The sequence below is a fragment of the Seriola aureovittata genome, chromosome 20 (assembly GCF_021018895.1).
Source record: "Seriola aureovittata isolate HTS-2021-v1 ecotype China chromosome 20, ASM2101889v1, whole genome shotgun sequence".
In the NCBI taxonomy this organism is placed as follows: Eukaryota; Metazoa; Chordata; class Actinopteri; order Carangiformes; family Carangidae; genus Seriola; species Seriola aureovittata.
In genome coordinates, this window is record NC_079383.1 from 16,434,898 (window position 1) to 16,455,037 (window position 20,140).

Genomic DNA, 20,140 nt, shown 5'->3' on the forward strand with positions numbered 1-20,140 from the left:
CCAACAAGGAAACATCATTCTTATATAGTTTTCCTGCAAAAGTGGATGGGGTTGTAAGAGATTACACCAATTAAAGCTTCAAAAAAAAAAAAATCATCAAAGTATCCTGTAATCACTTAAAAAAAGGAAATCCTGTTTATACAACAAAATTATGGATATTGATAAAACAGAGGTTCAAGTCTACCGTTGAAGAGCTTTCAGGTAGGATTCAGGAGCTTGTGTCCACTGAGAATTTGATTATCATCACCCCCCCCCCCCCCCGTTTCTTTCTTTTCTTATAAAAACAGGTTTTGTCACTTTTATTTATGTCACAATGCATCTTATCACAAATCTCTGGTTAAACACTGTTGAAAAAACAAGCTAAAACAGAGCAATTCAGTTTGGTGTATTTCATTTTTTTCTTTTATTGAGCATCTATTTACAGTGTTGTTAGCCAGAAAAAAGCAGATGAATAGTCCATGGACAAAAATTACAAGTGACCTAGTTGATAAAGATCTGGCTCATTGCAGTAAAAAAAAAAAAAAAAAAAACATCTTCAACTAGCATGATGTGTTTGGCCAACAAATGTTTGTAGTTATGATGATTGGTAAAATTAAAATTAAAATCTGTACAGATTTCACAAATCACATAATCATGTTACTTGTTTCTAGATTGCTCACTCATTTTGTCTGTAATTCACTGCATGAATAATTGTACAATAATTAGGATAATCATTCAGTCTTCTGTAAAATGGGAAAACACATGTTTGGTTGGTTGAGATTCAGTTCCCAGTAAAATGATGAAATGAAAAAAAATCATTTTTTCCCACTGATTTCATGTCTTTCTACGCTTGTTCATTTTGCTCTATGTTGGCCACCAGACCCTTGGTGTCCACAGGGGCTCGGATCGGATTGTTGAAATATAACTTGTTGTCAAAGGTGCATTCTCCCAAGGCGGGGGTTGGTATCCGTTTACGGAAGAGGAGGAAGGCACCGAGTCCGACTATGGCAATTACAACTAGTACTACAGCCACAGTGATGCCAGCAGACCCGTGTGAAGCTTCTTCAACAATGTGGGCTAAGGAGGAAAAACATAGAGAAGTATTAACAGTGACATAATTAAGGTTTGAAACGTCATTTTCAATAGATATCTTAATCAAATTAACTTACCAACAGCTGGAGGTTTTTCTGTTGGTGTAATAACTAATAAATAAAAAATAAAAAAAAAAGGTGAATTACTCAATGTAAGTTACTGATGGGAAAATTTTAAATGACATAACAGCTGATTAAACTTACTTTTGGGTGTTTTGCAGATGTAAGACCTATATCTGCTGCAGCTGTTTGTACTCCACTGTCCACTGTCAGAATTGATGTCCACACATGAGTCTGACTTCGACGTCAGCTTTTTCCAGTTGGTGTAGTCCACAACACTGTTATCGATCCACGTCCACTGACCTGCATACAGTGTGTAATGTACTAATGTTTGAGTTGATTGTTTTTGAAACTTTTACACAAGAAATGAACAAACTAAAGTGTTTTATGCTGACAAGAATGACGCCTGAATTTAGCTTCAGTAAGCCGCGCTCACCTTCATGGGTCTTGTAGAGGCCAATCCAGAAGGTTTTGGCCCCGTCCTGTAGAAGCTCCAGGTTCTGTTGTATGAACAGACTCTCCTGGGGGTCCAGGATACTCACCAGGGCTGCACCTGACGAACACAACCACAGGAGCACACTGTTACATTTTATATGCATACAGATAATCATTAATCCGTGGAAATTCTTCACAACGTACCCATTTTCAGGCATTCAACTGAGGCATGGGCCCAGTTGTCCACCACTGAGCTACGGAAGGCATAACAGTGGCCTCTGAAAGGTATCCAGGATTTTCGCCACTTTGGCTGTGGACATTTGCCAGGATGCTGTGGAGGCTCAGTGGGAGCTACGTCTGAAAAAGAGACAGGAGATTGCATCGTAGTCTCAGGGACTGCTGGGTAACCATGCTTACTGTATATAGAGCAAGAGCACTAACAGAGGGGATTGTCTGACCTGGTGACCTCTTGCAAAGGGAATAGTAGTTATTAGTACATGGCGCAGTCTTCCATGTTTTGTCCACATCCATATACACACAGCCGTAGTTGTTTTTAGGCTCCTCCTTGCCCCATTTGGTGTAAGACAAGAGCCAGTTGTCGACCCACTTGAACCGACCGTCAGTCTGTGAAAAAAAGATATCACCACTTACACTCATGAAAGATTATACAGAACGACAAAGACAGACCCTTATGTTGGTTTGGTTTGAACCCTATTTGAAGTAGTGGTGTAAAATAACCGGCAGATCCTTTACCACATTGCTGTTGAGGCCAATCCACACAGGCTCATTGTGCTTGGAAATCTGCAAGGTGATGTATGCCTGGGTAACGGGGTTCAGGATACTGGCCATATCTGCATCGTCTGCTTGGCACTGCCTCCTCGCCTCATCCCATCTCATCTTCTGGGCCACAAGTTTGTAGGAATCATTGCCGAGCTTGTAGAAAGCCTTCGGTAACACGGTGGTGGGTGGGACAACTATCTGAGAATCTTCGTAAATAGGACACATCAGCCGTTAGCCGCAATCATAAGACAAACCTTTATACCTCATGGCCCTGTAACCTGGCCTTCACTCACCGATGTTTCTTTTACAGATGAAGCCTTTCTTTGAGTTACAGTCTTCCACTTTCCAGAATCCTGTTAGTTTGGAGTTGCTGCCCACCATAATCACACAGTCGAACATCTATCGGGCAGAAAAAGGTGCATTAGTTCAGCTTGGTTGTACCGCTTTGAGGGGTTTTATCTCAATGAGACTATGCACATTGATTGGAAGTGAAATGTACACATATAGATATCTGAGGTTAGGATAGAGCTGACAGGATATCTGGTGATAGTAGTAGTTTTTTGTTTGCAGGTGTCATCCATAATATTTTACACCTCTTTGCAACTATTCTGCAACTAGACTTGTTTTTCTTTTTTTTCTTATTATGCTTTTTACTTGCTTTTTATGCTTCTTTTATTTCTGTTAAGCACATTGAATGGCCTCTCTGTATGATAATGTGCTATACAAATACATTTGTATACATTTGTAATCAGATTATTGAATGAAAGTGTAGGAGAGACAGTTGTACAGTAAAAACTTTGGATAAAGAAGGTGAAACGACCTCATCCATGAATGAATAACGTCCATCGGGCACTGTTGTTGGATGTCCTTTGGCCCAGTTGGTGTATGAAATGCCTTTGCCGTCTGTCCACACAAAATGCATCTCCCAGTTAACGTCGTTCATGCCGATCCAAAAATCTTCATTGTATCTCAGCATCTGCGTTGTTAGGAAAGCTAAAAAGAAAGAGGCGTTTCTTATTTACATAAGACTTCATCACTCTTACAGTCAACCACAGAGGAAAGTGCTGTGTGAACATTGCCGACGTGCTGATCATAGCACTCACCTTGCTCTCTCTCGTTGACGATAGAAACCAGATTTCCTCCCTGGTTTATGCAGTACGTCCTGGCGTCCTGCCAGCTCTTGTTGTCATCCCCCACAACAATTTTGTAGCACTGTAAAAACAAGATGATTCTGAGGTGTTTTTTAGAATAACAAGCAGATGGAAAGTAGTTAACTAGTGACCGTTCAAGCTTAGACAAAATATGGAAAGACATTTTATCAAAACAGCTTTACATTGCGTACATCCGAGAATTTAATTCACTTCCTAAAAGCAGGAAGAAACCTTTGTCTCAACTGCACTGAAGTGATCTGTGTTGTAGATAGTTATATGTAATTACCTTTCCTTGGAAGGATAGCCACTCTGGTGCACACCCTCCCCTTGGAATAGTGGTGGGGGCGATTGTTGTATTGATAAAACCACTGCTTCTTTTGCAAATAGAGGGTAACTCCATACCACAGTTAATATCATTCCAGTACCCTGTATGTGCAGTGTTAACAGAGAACAATGAATAAATAATAATAAGAAAATAATTATTAGCTAATGTTTACCAAATCAACACAGTATAGACTGTCTCTGCTTTAGACTCACCCATGCTCTTGTATATAGAAACACAGTTTTCATCATTGTTAGCAAAGTTGGGCTCATTCCTTTCCCATGCAGTGTAAGTTATAGGGGTACCGTCCACCCAGCTAAAATTGGAAAAATTAAAATGAATAAGATGCCATTAATTTAAAAAAAAATCATCACATCTTCATTTCTGTTTTGTATCAAATGTCAGACTAGTTTTGATGTCAAATAGCCAGTATCCCAGTAGTGCTGTGCTTTAATATTGTAGTTTCATTTACCTAAATGACTTATCCAAATTCACTATCATACCAATGTAGTATTGTCCTTCTGTGCCTTTTGCTATCTGTTGAAACATAATGTAAAGAGAGACATTACATTAAGGTTAAATCAGCTGTTTCAGTACATTTGCTAGCAGATTTTTGAGAACACACATGTTGCCATTTTGAACTTATTGAACTTAGATACTCTTAATCTCTTGCCTGTTTCCAAAGGAACTTCCTCTCACTCTCCCCTGTGATTACGACAAGTTCACCAAAATTTTTTTTGCAGTAGGCTCTGGCAGCCTCCATAGGTAGGTTGTCAGTGTTGATGAAATACTGCGTGTCATTGTATATGAGCCAACCATCTTCTGTGGTGTTGTATACTGTAAAGGGGAACAAAAAAGTTACATGATGTCTCACAGGGACAGTGTTTGGGATTGATGGAAAGAAGACTAAGTGAGTCTACAGCCACGCTAGCAGCTCAGCGGGGCTGAGCCGGTTTACAATCTCAATTCTAGCATGCTGATGTTTAGCAGATACAGTCTTCACCATCTTAGTTTAGTGTGTTAGCATGTTGACATTTGCAAATGGGCACTAAGTCAAAGTTGAAGCTGAAGAACATGGTGTTATTTTAACATGTATTTGTATTTAGTCATATGCTAATTGAACAGCCAAGCCACTAGCATGGTTCAAAAGAGGATCGATAAAGAGCAAGGTAATTAAATCAAGGAAATAATTACCCGTAGATTTTAACTCCCTGCTGCTGAAACTTACCTACTGCAACTATGGCAGGCTCAGGTTTGGGAGTCACACCTGAAAATACAAGAACCATGATGGAAGAATCGAAACAGCAGGGTGAAGCTCTGATGTAATGTCACATAACTAACTAGTTTAGATAAATGGCTGTATGTAAACTGGAGCTCCATGATGAGACCAGTCGGCGTTACCTTTGCCTATCTGGCAGATCCAGTCATTGTAGGCCTCACAGTGCCGATCATTCCAGTGCCGTCCGTAGTAAAACTGGACTTCTGCACAGTGTTCGTTGTCATTGTAATTGTTTGGTTCCCCATAGCCCCAGTTCTCAAAGCCGTTCTAGATCACAGTTGTTGGAAATACACATTATTAGACCACAACTGAGAACGACAGTGAGTAAAGATTTTAGTGATAACAATGAGGTGTTACATACAGCAGACCCGTCAGTCCAGACAAAACCTTTACTGGTGTCAAGGGAGCTGAAGCCAATCCAAGCTGCATCAGTGGCATGAAACCTTTATGACAGCAGAAAACACCGGTATTGATTACACAAACGGCCGATTAGCGTAATCTAAAATCTGACATATGCAAGATGGCAAGTTCACATACGGAGCATTGTTAAGGTCCTGCATACTGTGGATGCTCATCAAGTCCCCGCCAACAGCCTTGCAGAAGTCGTGCGCTTCTTGCCAAGTCTTCTTAAGGTCCCCCTTTTTTTTGTAAAGCTTTTTAATGAGTGAAAAAGAAAAACGCATTAAGTTTCATGTTCTCGAAAAATAGCACAAATTTCACATATTAATTCAGTTCATCCTCCTACTTTGTAGCAGGTGTTCCTTTTGGCAGCAGGGGTCCACCCGGATGCACAGGTCAGGGCCGGGGTGGTGGGTGGAATTGTTGTCATCTGTACACCCTCCGCTGGTTTCTTGCAGATATATTTTTCCTTGTTGCTGCAGCTGACAACATCCCATAATCCGGCGAAAATCCCAGTTGTCATGGCAACACATCCTTGTTTTCTGTCTTTTTTATTAAAACACACAGAAAAAGAAATGGGACCTCGAAAATATCATGATCCCAATCAGTTAGGAGTGCTTCGATGAATGTGTGTGCTAAATTTCCTGGCAATTATTCACCACAGATCTAGTTAAAATGTTGGGGAGTCTCCGAAGTCTTTAGGGTATATCATCTGGGAACCATGAATGTCTGTAAAAAATTTCATGGCAATCTATAGTTGTTTCAGTCTGGACCAAGACACATTAACAATGCCATCCAAAGAACCTATGAACTGGTAAGTTTACCATACATAGAGCTTCATGACTCTGCCGATCCAATCAATGAATCATTTATACATGTACAGACATATAATTAGTTGCAGTAGATAATGTAAAACTTGGGAAGTACAGATATAAAGTACAACTAAAGAGAAGCGTGCTGTACCTGGCATTCCCACATTGAAATGAGTGAACGTGACCTTTCTACTGGTGGTCCACTGGAAAGTGTTTCTGTCTTCTGTGTTGGACAAACCAGTCCAGAAATACTTCTCTGGTCTTAACCCGACCAAACTGACCAGGAGGGCGTTTTCGTATCTGCGTGGAAACATATGAAGGCAGAAAGGTTAGCAATACAATGACTCCACCACCATTCAACACTTGTTTGAAGTTCATTATATGTATTGATTCTTTTAAAGCAGCTGTTTCCCATCATTTTTTATCATTGACCTATTGGAAAAAATTCCACATACATGATATGAATATGGAAATATACCTGTCAGCCACATCCACCAGGTTAGCGCCAGCCTCTGAGCATGTCCGCTTTGCCTCATCAAAAGTTTTTGTCTCAGCTCCAATGGTGTAACAGTATGAACCAAACCTGATTGAACCCTTCAGATGATGAAAAAAAAAAAACACACACACACACAGTGTCTAAATCTGTTCTGAACACTTTATTGTTTAATTACACTTAAATTCAATGACATCACTCACTAGCTTGCATCCAGGGTTGGCTTCCTCTTTGGCGCCTTCACCTGGTTTCGTGGAGGCCTTCTTCTTACAGATATACCCGTACGTCTTCTCACACATGTGATCTGCCCACCTCCCATCCTGTTTGAGCAATATATCAATGCTAAAAACTCGTATCACAATACAGCTATTTTAATATCATAAGTGGTGAGTGATGGGTCTTACCTTTCCTGTGATGAGGACACAGTCTTCCTGGAAGTTGGTCGTATGAGATGGCTCACCACTTTTCCAATGGGTGAAGGTAACGTGGGAGTGATCGGACCATTCAAACAGCATCTGGTTCCTCTGATCATTCAAGCCAATCCAGAGCATATCAGTCGACACTAAGGGTTTTAAATGCATGTAGATGTCAAATTGGTCATAGAGTGAAAATTGTCAGATTTGATCTCTTCTGTATTTTAGTTATACGCCTATCTGCTTTCTTGCAGAGAGTTAGATAAGAGGATTGATGCCGATCTCCTTTCTGTATGGTAAATATGAAGCTGCAGCCAGCACACCATTAGCTAAGCTTATGGAAACTAGTGGGAAACAACTAGCCTGGCTGTATCCATCACTTACAAAAACTGCCTACCAACACCTTCAAAGTTCACTAATTAACATTTTATATTTTGTTTATTTAATACAACAAAAAGGTAGCTAGTGCACGTGAGCTAGTCAGTGGCTAGCTAGGGTTTAGCTAAGCTAGCTAGTGCACTGTGATGGCTGAAGTTAAAATATTGAAAAAGTTATAATAGTTAATTATAGTTATTTTAGACGAGACACTAAGTCAGTATTTTGAGAAGGTTTCTAATTATTTTGAGGCAAAGTGGTAGAAAAGGGTTTACAAAAAACTAGAATGTAAAAATGACAAGTAAGGAGATTGAGAGGGGGCTTTGTGCTGTTGTGCTATTTCTTGGCCTTGAGAAGCGGCTTATTGGGAATCTTGTCATCACTGTGCACTTTCCAAGCAACCAACAGAGGTTTCAGGAAGTTATTTCATCTGGGAAATAAAGCAGTCTGGCACAGAGCCACCACCCCCACCACAGAAAACCACAAACTTAACTTTCATTTCATTTTTGCACTTCAGTTTTTTTTATGGATTAAACAAACAAAATACAGAAATGTGTAAGAGATGTATTAGGTAGAGAACCACAGAGGTGTTGTTATTTTTATTGTTACCATCTGCTTTCAGTCTCTATACTAAGCTAAGACTTCATATTCAATGAACAGATATGAGTAACTCTCAGCAAGAAAGGGAAGAAGCATTTCCCAGAATGTCTAATTATCCCTTTAAGATTCAGATCAGTTGCTTTTACTATTAAAGTCGCACAAATTAAAATTATTAAGAAGCTGTTGTAAAAAACAATGAATCAATTTAAAAATAATGAACACTTACAGTATCCAGATTGAGATATGATGAAGCTCTGCTCTTCTATATTGAGTATGCTGGCCAAATCTCCTCCCTCTTTGTGGCACGCAGCCAAAGCTTCGCTCCACATCTTTTTATTCCTCTCCAGGTGATAACAGTTACCTGCATAAGGAACCCAGTGACTGGGGCAGAAGCTGGGCTGGTCTTTGCCTGTGGATAGAGACCGAAAGAGAGAAGATTATATTCAGTTGTCCGTTCGTACCATGAAGACTCACTCCAATAACAAAGCAGAGTCTGATCATTTTGAATTATGATATTATTTTACTTGGTGGTGGGGGCAGACTGGTAGAGTTTCCTTTGCGACAAATGTAACCAAGTTTCTTTGTGCAAGCGCTGCTCTCCCATTTTGAGGCTTTTGCAGCATTTAGGGTTGCACATGTGAGCCCAGGCTCTGATGAGGGATGACCTGTTGGAGACATACAGTAAATCCATGTATTATTTTTTATTTAAAATCATAAATCTGTTCAACTGTAAATATATATATATATATTTTTTTTTTTTAAACAAGCCTGTTGTTTTTATAAAATCAAATATCATGACATAATGTCCTGTCACAGAGTATGTTTTTACTTACCTGGGGCCCAGTTTAAATATCTAAATGGGTTTCCATTGCTCCACTGCCATCCACTCTCAAAATCCAAGCTGTTCAGTCCAATCCACAGAGATGTTCCCAAATTATTTGTCAACCCTGTGTCAACACATGCATCATAAAGTTATTATATTATATTTAATAATATAACACATCAGTGGTATGGGTAGCTGATACAAGGTGAACTTTGTACCTGAAATGTATGACTGCTCATGTAGCTCTACGATGCTGAGGAGGTCGGCTCCCTGCTGCTGGCAGCTCTTTCTGGCCTGATGCCAGGTCAACACTGACTGTGCATTCCTCTGATACTGAACCCCTGTGACTGGGTCAGTGTCCCAACCTGAGGATGCTGGATTATGGGTAAAGACACATGAAATACTATAATTTATGAGGGAAATTATTAGACCTTAAGTGTCTTTGAGTGTCTCAAAACTGAAGACTGGGCAACATCTTCTACATTCTTATCTTGGACTGTGTCCTGTTTCATGGGAAAAAAAACTATTGTAAAAGTGAGCATGCTTTCTTTTCCTGTTCTTCTCCTGCCCCAGTTTTAGAGCAATGTCAGGGGAAAGACAGGCCGATGAGAAGAGGAAAACAAGGACAGTGCTGTGTTGACAACTCATGAGAGGAAGTGGTATTGTTGTTCTGCTGGGGGAGAGGAGGAGGGGGGTCAGAAACCAGACCTGTCAGCACTGACCTCTTCAGTGATAGCACTTACAGAAATGACAGAAAAACAAGATAATTCTGGGTGGTTTGATAAAAAAGAAGGCAGTGTGGTGTGTTTACACTGCCCTCTGGCTTCTTTGTAAAAGCATTAGTCGCAAGAAATAGATGTCACAAAATGTTAATGAGTCAGTTTTGTTAGTCCCGCTTACCTTGGGTTGGACAAAAGCCCCACTTCTTGGCTTTATCGTAATCTCTCTCTGTAGCGCACCACAGCTGTCCATCTGGTCGACCGTCCTTTGTGCATTCAGCGTACCACTTCTCCCCAAACTTAAAAGGGAACTGACAAGGGCCTCCAAAGGCATTGCCCCCTATTGTGAAAATCTCTGAGGAGACAGATCAGGAGAAGTATGTGGACATGTAACCATTATAGCAATACGTGATTGTCAATTATGGGCATTAATTTTCTGTCATAACAGCCTCCACTCTTCTGGGAGGGCTTTCCACAAGATTTTGGAAGAGATTTTCTCCCACTCAGCAACAAGAGCATTACCGAAGTCATTTATTGGTGTTGGGTGCGAAGGCCTGGCTCGCAGTTCCAGTTCATACCAGAGATAATAGACGGGGTTGAGGTTAGGACTCAGGTTCTTCCACACCAAACTTAGAGAGCGATTTCTTAATGGACTTCACTTTGAGCACATGATGGGGGTGTTCTCCTGTTGTCTAAAATATCATTGCAAAGCTGTAGTTTAATTAGAACCAAGGGGGTAATCTAAATCATTGGAAAGAGCCCCAGACTAAAAGTACACAAGTGCATAGCTACATACTTTTGGCTGTAAAATGTTCCATTTATGACGCATTTGCTTGATCTGAACATGAAGCCTACAGCACTGTAGGTAAATTTGCTAAATTGCCCTAATTCACAGAAACGACTGGTCCAATAGTCAGACTACAGATTTGGGAGGCAGCCCTTCAAAGGTCAGTGCACTACATTGCATTTAGAGTGCATCCCTTCATATCAAACAAAGCTTGATATTTGCGACGCATTACCAGCTGTGCCATTCTGGACAGTGAACTTTCAGACCAAAGCACATGACATCTGAGTGTGCTCACTGAAAGTTGCTAATGCCTTGAACATGACTTTATTTTTGAACAGGCATGTCTACCCCCAAGTAAGTAGTCTATGCTTTCCAAAGAAACATCCCCTCACTTTAAACACAACTATGTCTTGAAGTTTACACACGTTTTCTTTAAATGCTGCATTTCTCATGATGATTTTATTTTACTTTGTTTATCTTTATCTACTGTAACATACATTTCAGTAAATAGCTATGCCCAGAATTTCAGGCATGTGACTACAAGATTATTGGTTAGATTATTTGCCTTTTCATTTACTTCCAGAATAATGTCTTCTTCATAAATATACATACATTTTGACTTCCCAATGTAAGACAGTGGTATAATAGAGACCCTTGTTTGAAATTTAAATGTAATCTACAGCCATAGCACCTGTTACTTAGGAAATTACAATTTTGCTATATATTGCAACTGTACAGTACCTACAGTACTGTACAGTGCCTTTTCTTTTTAATTGCCTGGAATTCCTACCTTGATACCCCTTTGAACAAAGGTCACCCCGAGTGCCAAATATCCTCCAGCGACTCCACAGCCCCGAGCCTTTGTAGATCATTATGTTCCTCTCATTGCGGTTGCCCCAGTTTAAGTGGAGGTCCTGGTCTTTTAGGCCGAAGAGAGTCTCATTCTTGCACTGCCAATGCTGGAGGTCACTCTTCTCATCGCATTCAAAGAGGAGCACCTTCACCCAGTCTTTTATCTCTGTGGCCCCCAGACAGAGCTTGAGGGACAGACTGAGGACACGCGACTGGGAAGCCCAACGAAACTGCTGCTGTTTGGCATGAGGATCACAAGGGGCCACAGTTAGCGATGTGGCACTCTCCACCTTAATGCACTTGTTGTGGTTCTCATTGAAGATCAGGAAGGAGCCACTGTCTGAAGTAGAATAGAACAGCTTTAACAACACATCTCATATGATCATTTCAAATTTACAAGATGATTACTCTCATAATTTCACTCACAGCCAAGTTGAAAACATTTTTTTTTTTTTTAAATGCATCAGAGATACATACCTATGTCAGCAGTAATGCAGAGGATTTGCAGGAGACAGAGGATCACAGCTAAATTCAAACAGGGTAACATTATCCTCGATGTGTAGTTTGCACTCAGTGGTGGAAGAGTTGGTGTGAGAGTTTTCCAGTCATGAGAGAAGAGGTCTGATGTGTGCTAAGGTGTATGACATTGAGCAACAGAGACACAGAGGCATGGCACTTTCCTCCCTTAATCACTCTGATGGATATCCTGTCACATGAGTGGGGTGCTTGAGGTTGGTCAAACCACAGCAATTTCCATGAGCTTCCACAGAAGTTTTCACAGAGAACAGGAAGGCAGGAGGAGGGAAGCAAGCAACATCATTTCACCGTTAAACAAGAAATGAGAGTTACCAACGATAGCTTCAAATAAAAGCCATAGTGTCAGGGTAGGACAACAAATCTATTTTTAATAAATCAAAGGCAAAAGCGGAACTGGATGATGAATTTTGGGAATTAATTTATCCTAGGAGGTTTTTTTCAGGTTCAATATCTTGCCTTTATCTGAGATTTTTGATCTATTATAAATAGCCCTTCAGTCTGTGCTAAATCTGTACCTGGATAATGAACCCAGAGAGCAGGTGCCTTTCAACAAGACTGACTGAAGACGTTTCCCGTGTCAGAGGATTTAAGTAAATCACATCTGATTAGGAATGTGACAGTTTCATAGTGAGTGCCAGAGCAAATGAGGTTTGCAGCACTTTGCTGATGTGACTTTTTTTCGCGGGATAGTAGCCCCACAGGAGGTCCGCGAGGCTTTGGGTTAGGAGTGCAGTGATGATACAGGTCAGGAGAAAGAGAGGACAGGAGGAAATCCTGCTTCCTATTGGGGGAAGTGAATGGAGATTTCACCACTTTGGCTTCAAACTGCAGGGATGCTCAGTTGTGCTGCTCAGACAAATACCTGTAAAATACATGTATGGAAAAAGATAAAGGTTCCACTAAAGGTCCCATGTTTAACACTTTTCAAGTGTTTTATTTTAAGTTTTTTAAGAAGATATATTTGTGGTTTTAAGTACCAAAAAGGATCAAAATATAGTTTTACATCTGTTTCATGCATCTCTTTGGAGCTCTAGCAAGAACAGGCGGTTTGTTTTGGTCTCTGAGCATTTCTTCTGATTGGCTGACTGTTTTCTGAGTGAAGCGCACCCAGGTCAAGTAAGGGAGATGGCCAAGCTCAGTCGGTGCTGAAATGAGCCAAACAGATGGTCAAATCTAAACTACAATGCCCAGGTACTACAGAAAAAAAAAATTGAGCCACTGGTCTATAATCGATCATGCAGCGTTTACTTGACATTTTTCTGTCTTGTAGCTTGCTAGCTCAACTTGGTGTTGTGTTGTTAATAAAGTTAAAATAACAACAAAAACAAAAAAAGGCTGAACAATTGGTCCAGGTGGGCTGTGCAGGGGCCACGGCCGAGAGCGGTGACTGTATACTTGTGACATCACAAAATTACGAAAGTCCTGATGGCTTGTTTTAAGACACAGTCTCTGAATACGAACTGTGTGCATTTGTCTGTGGACTGAGCCTTCTGATACTGTATGTATTTATATAGCACCTAATACTATAATCAAAAAAGAAGTCTCACTTTCTTCAATATGGGACCTTTAAACACACAGATGTAGGAGAATCTATAAACAGCAAACAGTAGATTTAATGAATAGGTATTGACTGCAACAATTTTGATGGTTTATCCCCTGGCCTTAGAGGATGGGAAGGGGAGGCTGTGTCCATTTTGTTGATCGTGCAGTCATGTTTGCATTGGTTTCTCTTTGATACTACCACTAGGTGCTGCTAAAGTTAGAAACTTTAAGTTATGCAGCCCCACTATTATCACACATGAACATGATTTTGATACATATTCTGCAGCCATAGCACATGTTTGTGCTCTCTGAATGATTTGCAGTGAAACATCAAAATGTTGAACTATTCCTTCAGGGTAAACACCAAAGCTTGTAGAAGACAGAAAATACACACAGATATGTAATAGTGAAAAATGCATGACTTGCCTAGTTGAACTGTTTTCCAAGGGGGCTGAATGTCGGGCTTGAGACATTATAGTACACAATAGGAATCAGTCCAAATACACAATTAAATATTGGTGGAACGACCGTTTACTAGAAATTGGACATAATATCATCAACACATGTCCAATTTAATGCAATCCAATACAACAGCCCAGCAATAAATAATATATCCTTTGCCACTGTCAGTGAAAACGATAATTTCCATGTTGCTGCAGGATTCCAGGAAGGGAAGGTGCGAGAATGTTTTGCAGCATAATGACAGGAAACTTTTTCTCTTGAGGACTTACTGGGAAGAAATTGGACAAATTCCAGTGTAAAAGGTTTAAATTGGCATCGAAAACATACACTGTATCTACCTTCAGTTCATGTCAGTACCTTCTGCATACATGATAAAAATCACACAAATAAAACTTAAAACATATTTGAATAATTATCTTTATTAACCTTACCAAAATATATGTATCAATGATACAAACTCACACTTTGTTTTCCTTTTTAAAATGTAACTTAGCAAAGAAAAACCTAATATAAACAACATGGATTTATGCTTTTACATATTCACTGCACTTTATGATGGTAGAAAAAAAGTCTCCCAAAAAAATCTCAAGTGACATTACAGGTACATTCCCAAAGTGTCATTCGTGGTGAGGGTGAAGGGTTTTGAGGGGTAAAAAAAGTACGTTTCAACAAAAAGGTAAATAATACATAACGCAACAGTCATTTGACACAATGTCCTTTATGGGAAAACATTGCCTAAGAGCTCCCTTTTGGCCTGTGAAAAGTACCATCATGCATTTGATCAAAAAAAATGTTTCATCTGTGTTGCATACCCAAAATCATACTTTTGGTTTGGTTGCACCAGCTATTCTTAGATCCATTATTAAGTTTGTTTCAAGCTGCGAAGTAGTATAACGTCACAGTTAAGAAATGTCTTAGCTAGAAAATCAACTTTGTAAACAAGTCAGTGTAGCATCACAAACTTCTAACTGCCACAAATGAGTTTTAGAGGGGCAATTCAGGGGCCGCATCCTTCGGCGGAAGTGGTCTACGAAGGTATGGCCCATCGTAGCCGTCGTAGACTGCAAAAAGGACGAACCGAGATGAGACGGTTTAGTCTACAGAGTATTTTCTCTCCAACACTTCATTTGGCTAGGTATGAATTTCCAAAATGCTGGTGCTGGCGCCCCTATCATATCAAGTCATCCTACAGATCCTGACAGATCTATTGCTCCTGCTATATGTCGTAATGTTGCACTGTCTTTGCTTGAAGTGTTGGTCTTAAAAGAACATCCTCTCCGTGTTGAAGACCCTCAGCTTGGTCATGAAGTTGAAATAGACGAAGGCCAGGCACACCAACAGGTTCTTCATCAGATAGAGGAGGGGTGTGACGAAGCCAAAGAAGGCAATGAGGCCAACGCGCACAAAGAAAAAGGGCAAGTCCTGCAGAACTACTCCAAGTGAGGAAAGCAGGGGGCTGTGGGGCATGACCACCACACGCAGGCAGGACAGGTAGCTGAAGATATAGATGGGGAACACCCAGCCTGAGTAGTAGACCAGGGGATGTCCTGCCACCCGCACCATCTCCACCGTATCCATCCAGAACATAAAGCTGTCCACAAACACGTCTGCTCGGGCGTCGCTAGCACACAGGAATCTCAGCGGACCCGTGTAGGCGTATGGAGATATGTGGTACGCTGTGGTGCTCACTGATCGAGAGCTCAACCCAGAGATACTAAATGGTCTCCCAGGATTACCGGGTATCCCGGGGACAGTCCCGTTGGTCTCTGGTCGAGCCCCCCCCGCTCCATTCTGGTTCCTGTCATTGGGCTGGCTTGCCCCTGGTTGCGCAGGAGTGGGAGCACCTTGCCCGGGCGCAGCTGGCCCTGGCACAGCTGGAGTGACAGGTGCTACTGGAGTTACCTGTTCCACATGTGTGAGGACAGTGGAGGGGATGTCAGCATCTCTCTCCATGTCGTTAGCTGGAGAGACAAAAACATGATGAATGATTTTCCAGACTCAAGTCTAGTCGAATGAGATTATACAGAGCAAAACAAGCCTGAAATTACATTTACTGATGTTGCTTATCTTCATGTGGTGCTGGTGAGAAAACAGCATGATAGGGTTACAACAGGCCACCACCAAATCTTATCATGAAAATGAAAAATAGTATTTAGTTGGAACCACGGCTCCATGAAACAATTATCAGTGGTTTTTCCAAGCAACTTCATAAAAACGTCAGTCTACTCAAACCGCCTTGATGCTTTTCTTTAGAAAAACCTTTCCCGTCACGTTCTCACTGTTTTAGAAGAAGTCTGGGTTAACCAAATTCCTTCGTACTCATTCCTTCTGTTACAGCAGTATTTCTTTTTAACTGCAACTGTGGGCACAGAGCCAAAGAATAAGAAGTTCAGTCGTGTTTCCAAAATATTCCGGATAAACAATATAAAGAACTGTTCGCTGTATTTGTTGCCTCCAAGCTGCCTGCCTGCAATGTAAAGCCAGGCTGGAATCACTATATCTATAGTTGGGCAGAGGAAAGTTCAGGATCTATAGCCGGCAGCGAGTGATTTGTGTAATGTGTTCAGAGAGCTGCGCTCACCCTGGCCAGTCAGTCTGCAGTGGCGTATCCTCTCCACAACGTCAATACAGATGAGAGAGAAGAGGACTAGTGATACAGGGAGCTCCGTGAACGTATCATCTTTCATGTTGTTATTTATCTGAACCTGAGCAACCAACCAGAAAATGATTAGTAGAACAAACATCTTGACCAGAACATTTAATGTAATTATCTACTCACTTCCAGTAAATATAAAACTTATCTTTGCGTACAAACAATAATAATAATAATAATGGTCCTTTGCATCATGCCTTTACATCGAACTCTCTACACTGGTGACCTCCTGTAGTTCTGTATTTCTGGGTTAAAATCACTTGCAGCTTTGGTATTTTCCTGAGTTGGGACTTCATGCCAACAGGACACAGAACAAAGCAGACAAGCTGGTTGTCTACGTAGAATTTATGGCCCTTATGTAAAAGACACCAGATAAGCAAGGGCCATGAGGTCAGGCTGGGCTTCAGAAAGGACCACATGAAACAGCAGAGAAGCTCGGCTGCAGCCAGCAAGGAAGTGAAAATGTGCCTCATGGACAGATGATTTGACAAGGGCAGCTTGGACAGGAAGAGGAACCAAGCTGCTTATCAGTGGCTCCTTATCCATATAGCTGGATATTTCCCCCCTGGAGAACCAAAATGTTCCCCACAAATCATCACCTTTATAACAGCCGCAGAGGCCTGACACTGTGATTCCACTCATCTACAAAACTTTATCTCAAATGTAAAGTTGTAGCAGGTTTTTTTTTTTAAGTTCCAAGCAACCTCTCTGGATGATAAACACGACCAGCCATAGTAACTGCAAAGGGCCTAAATAATTACAGTAAATGTTGCGGTCAATTATAGACTCTTGTAGCAAATATAGTGAAATGAGGAGATAAGAAAATGCATGATCAGGATACAGATGAAGTAATGTAATAAAACAAATGACAAACAATCCACAACATGTACCTCAGAGCTGGCGATGAGAAAGGCAAAGCAGGGTAATGTGGACAGGATCACATATACGAGGGCCACAGGCCTCCTGATACAAAGACAAAGGAAGGGAAAGACAAAAAAAGTAAGGAAGGAAGACAAAGGCAGTTGCAGGACTTGCTAAATCATGATATTCACCAGCCAAGTGCAGTCCGAACCAGCTACAGGCCTGTTCAGACTCAAACCAGCTGGTCAGGTCTCAGTCAGTGCTGCACTGGGATCCTAGTTCCTGACCATACACAGCAACAAACAGAGCTGGACCTCCATTTCTGGCTCCTCAGGCCCCTGACATCAGGGCAAAGGCAGAAGAAACTCACCACTTCTTTCTCCCAATGAGAAACTTCTTTTTCATGAAGACCATGTACTTCAGGGGTACCCAGACCAGCAGGGCAGTTGAGGTGACATAGGCAACGGAGGAGGCCACGATCAACCAGTAGGCTGTGCCGCCGTCGCCAGGAGGCTGCGCTGAGGTTTTCACCTTTGCTACGATGACGGCAAACCTCTGCATGACGATGAAGAGGGGCACACACAGGCCTGCAAACTGCAGCACCTCGCACAGGGCGAACTTCAGCGTCCTCCCCGAGCCCATGCTGTAGCAGTTCAAAAAAAGAAAAAGAAGGGAGGGAGACGGGGGCTGTTGTCGCAGTGAGGCGACCCCTGTCCCTCTGAGGGCTGGTCAGGCCTCGGACCAGTGCATTGTCTGCCTCCACTAGCATTTTCCACACACCACAGCCCTGGCTCTCTGCTCACCCAACTGCTTACACTGCACTAGGCTTTGTGTACTTTGGTGTGACGATGATGTGACTGGCCCTTTACTCTCTTTATATACAGGATATAAACAAAGGTTGTCGAAGGATATGTATGTGCTACAGGCATCTTTAAAATGACATTTCAGCCCTTAATTTTGAAGTTGAAATCTAATCAGCAGACGTCCTCCATCGTTCTAAGCGTATAAAACACATGTGACCTGAACACGTTTCCAATAAAACCCGGGAAACAAAAGTGGACTTGATAACAGCCACGTTCAAAGCATCATCCAGAGGCTTGAAGCTGCGACCCCAAGACACACACATCACAAGGAAACCTAAAGGCACTTGTGGCTCTTCTCACATTTATACGTCGCCATCTAGTGGCAAAAGTTTACAAGTGTAAAATGCCACAAGCTCAGTGATGTCACAAATGTCAGAAATACAGTGTATCTGTGGCTTAATATCACAGCTTTGCCTCTTCAAATTCAGATAAATTGAGGAAGGCTTGACATGTCATAATAATAAGAGTGACATTTTACTCAAAAGGCCAAAAGTACAAGCTACAACGAGCAACGAGGGATCAAATGGTTTCATCAGTGCTCTCTTTAGTTCAGACACCAGTCGCCAACAGTTTCCTGCTACGTCCCTTTGTGTTCATGCACACTGAAGCTAATTATGTGAAAATGCTGCTGAGCTCAGACACCTGAACACTTGATCAAGTAACTGGATCAGGATTATGTCGTCTGGACTATATTTGGTGCTGTCTTTAGTTTACACACATTTCTACATGGTGCCATTAGGAGAGCTAATTTTAGATGCTGCGTTGATTCAGTTTCTCAGGCAGTGCCTCCATAAGAGTCAGATCTCAGACCAGTGTAGAATGATACCTGTGTATAAACATTACCCCTCTTGTCTGCCCCTCAGTACTAGGACTACAGCCACTCTACTGGAGTTGTGGTCCTAGAGATCTGAGTCCCAAGACCAGTGTACCCAGGCCAATAGAGGTTTTATGTCAAGGTCGCAAGAAACCTGGGTGTCATGTTTGATGCCTAGCTGTTCTTCTCTGACCTTGTTGCATGCGTCTCCCGGTCATGCCGCCTTGCACTATACAACATAAGAAAAATCAGGCCTTACCTGACTATGTACGTCGCCCAGCTCTTGGTCTGGGTCATGGTTATCTCTCGCCTTTACTGCTGCAGTTCTCTCCTGGCAGGCCTCCATTCGTACACAGTGAAACCCTTGCAGATGGTCCAGAATGCAGCAGCCTGTCTGGTCTTCGATCAGCCTAAAAAGGCACATGTCACTCCGCTACGCAACCGCCCTGAAAAATTCAAGTCACCAATGCTTGACTTCAGAGAAACTTCTGGATCTGGCATTGCCATCCCTGCAGACAAGGACAATCACAGTACATACTGTTCTCATCTGTGATTCCCTGATGGTGGAACAAGCTACAGGATGCTGTCAGAGCTGGGGCGTCCCTCTGTACCCTCAAGAATCTCTTGAAGACTCATCTCTTCTGAGGACACTTCCTCTCCTGACACCTTTAACACCCTAATACGCCTAACCAGCACTTAGTATGCACTTTCGATGCACTTCTCTCCTTGATTTCCTGGCTTGCACTTATTAAACAGATGCAGTACTTAGTACTTATGCCAAGGTTTCCTACTGCACTGAAGCAGTAGCACTAATGATGTCCCTCACTTGTAAGTCGCTTTGGATAAAAGCCTCTGCCAAGAGAGTAAATGTCAGACAAAAACGAAACGAAAAGAAAAGAAAAGAAAAGAATAATATGTGGCCAAAACAGTGATGGAATTGATGGTTAAGATAGAGATAGTCGTATTAAAGCAAGGCTCTGACTCCAGGCCCCTCTGCAGTTTAAAATACATACACTTAATAATATCTAATATGTTTGT

At 41.6% G+C, this 20,140-nt stretch overlaps 2 protein-coding genes across 2 annotated transcripts; both read right to left on the reverse strand.

The window, feature by feature from the left end:
• Positions 1-374: 374 nt before the first annotated feature.
• Positions 375-12,028, reverse strand: mrc1a (mannose receptor, C type 1a). Its single transcript, XM_056365025.1, has 30 exons — positions 11,848-12,028; positions 11,309-11,710; positions 9,913-10,086; positions 9,231-9,386; positions 9,023-9,136; positions 8,714-8,854; positions 8,416-8,598; positions 7,206-7,363; positions 7,005-7,121; positions 6,787-6,902; positions 6,460-6,608; positions 5,843-6,042; positions 5,635-5,750; positions 5,459-5,540; positions 5,220-5,364; positions 5,047-5,085; positions 4,492-4,655; positions 4,291-4,355; positions 4,034-4,134; positions 3,783-3,922; positions 3,449-3,557; positions 3,166-3,338; positions 2,639-2,744; positions 2,319-2,551; positions 2,024-2,189; positions 1,770-1,922; positions 1,567-1,683; positions 1,275-1,433; positions 1,149-1,181; positions 375-1,056 (listed from the first exon to the last, which is right to left on the reverse strand). Exons 1-30 carry the CDS (start codon positions 11,915-11,917, stop codon positions 824-826), a joined length of 4,314 nt encoding a protein of 1,437 aa, XP_056221000.1. The 5' UTR covers positions 11,918-12,028; the 3' UTR covers positions 375-823.
• Positions 12,029-14,125: 2,097 nt separating this feature from the next.
• Positions 14,126-18,621, reverse strand: LOC130161629 (transmembrane protein 236-like). The gene is made up of 4 exons (XM_056365026.1): positions 17,796-18,621; positions 17,455-17,527; positions 16,493-16,616; positions 14,126-15,872 (listed from the first exon to the last, which is right to left on the reverse strand). Exons 1-4 carry the CDS (start codon positions 18,065-18,067, stop codon positions 15,172-15,174), a joined length of 1,170 nt encoding a protein of 389 aa, XP_056221001.1. The 5' UTR covers positions 18,068-18,621; the 3' UTR covers positions 14,126-15,171.
• Between the last annotated feature and the right edge of the window lie 1,519 nt (positions 18,622-20,140).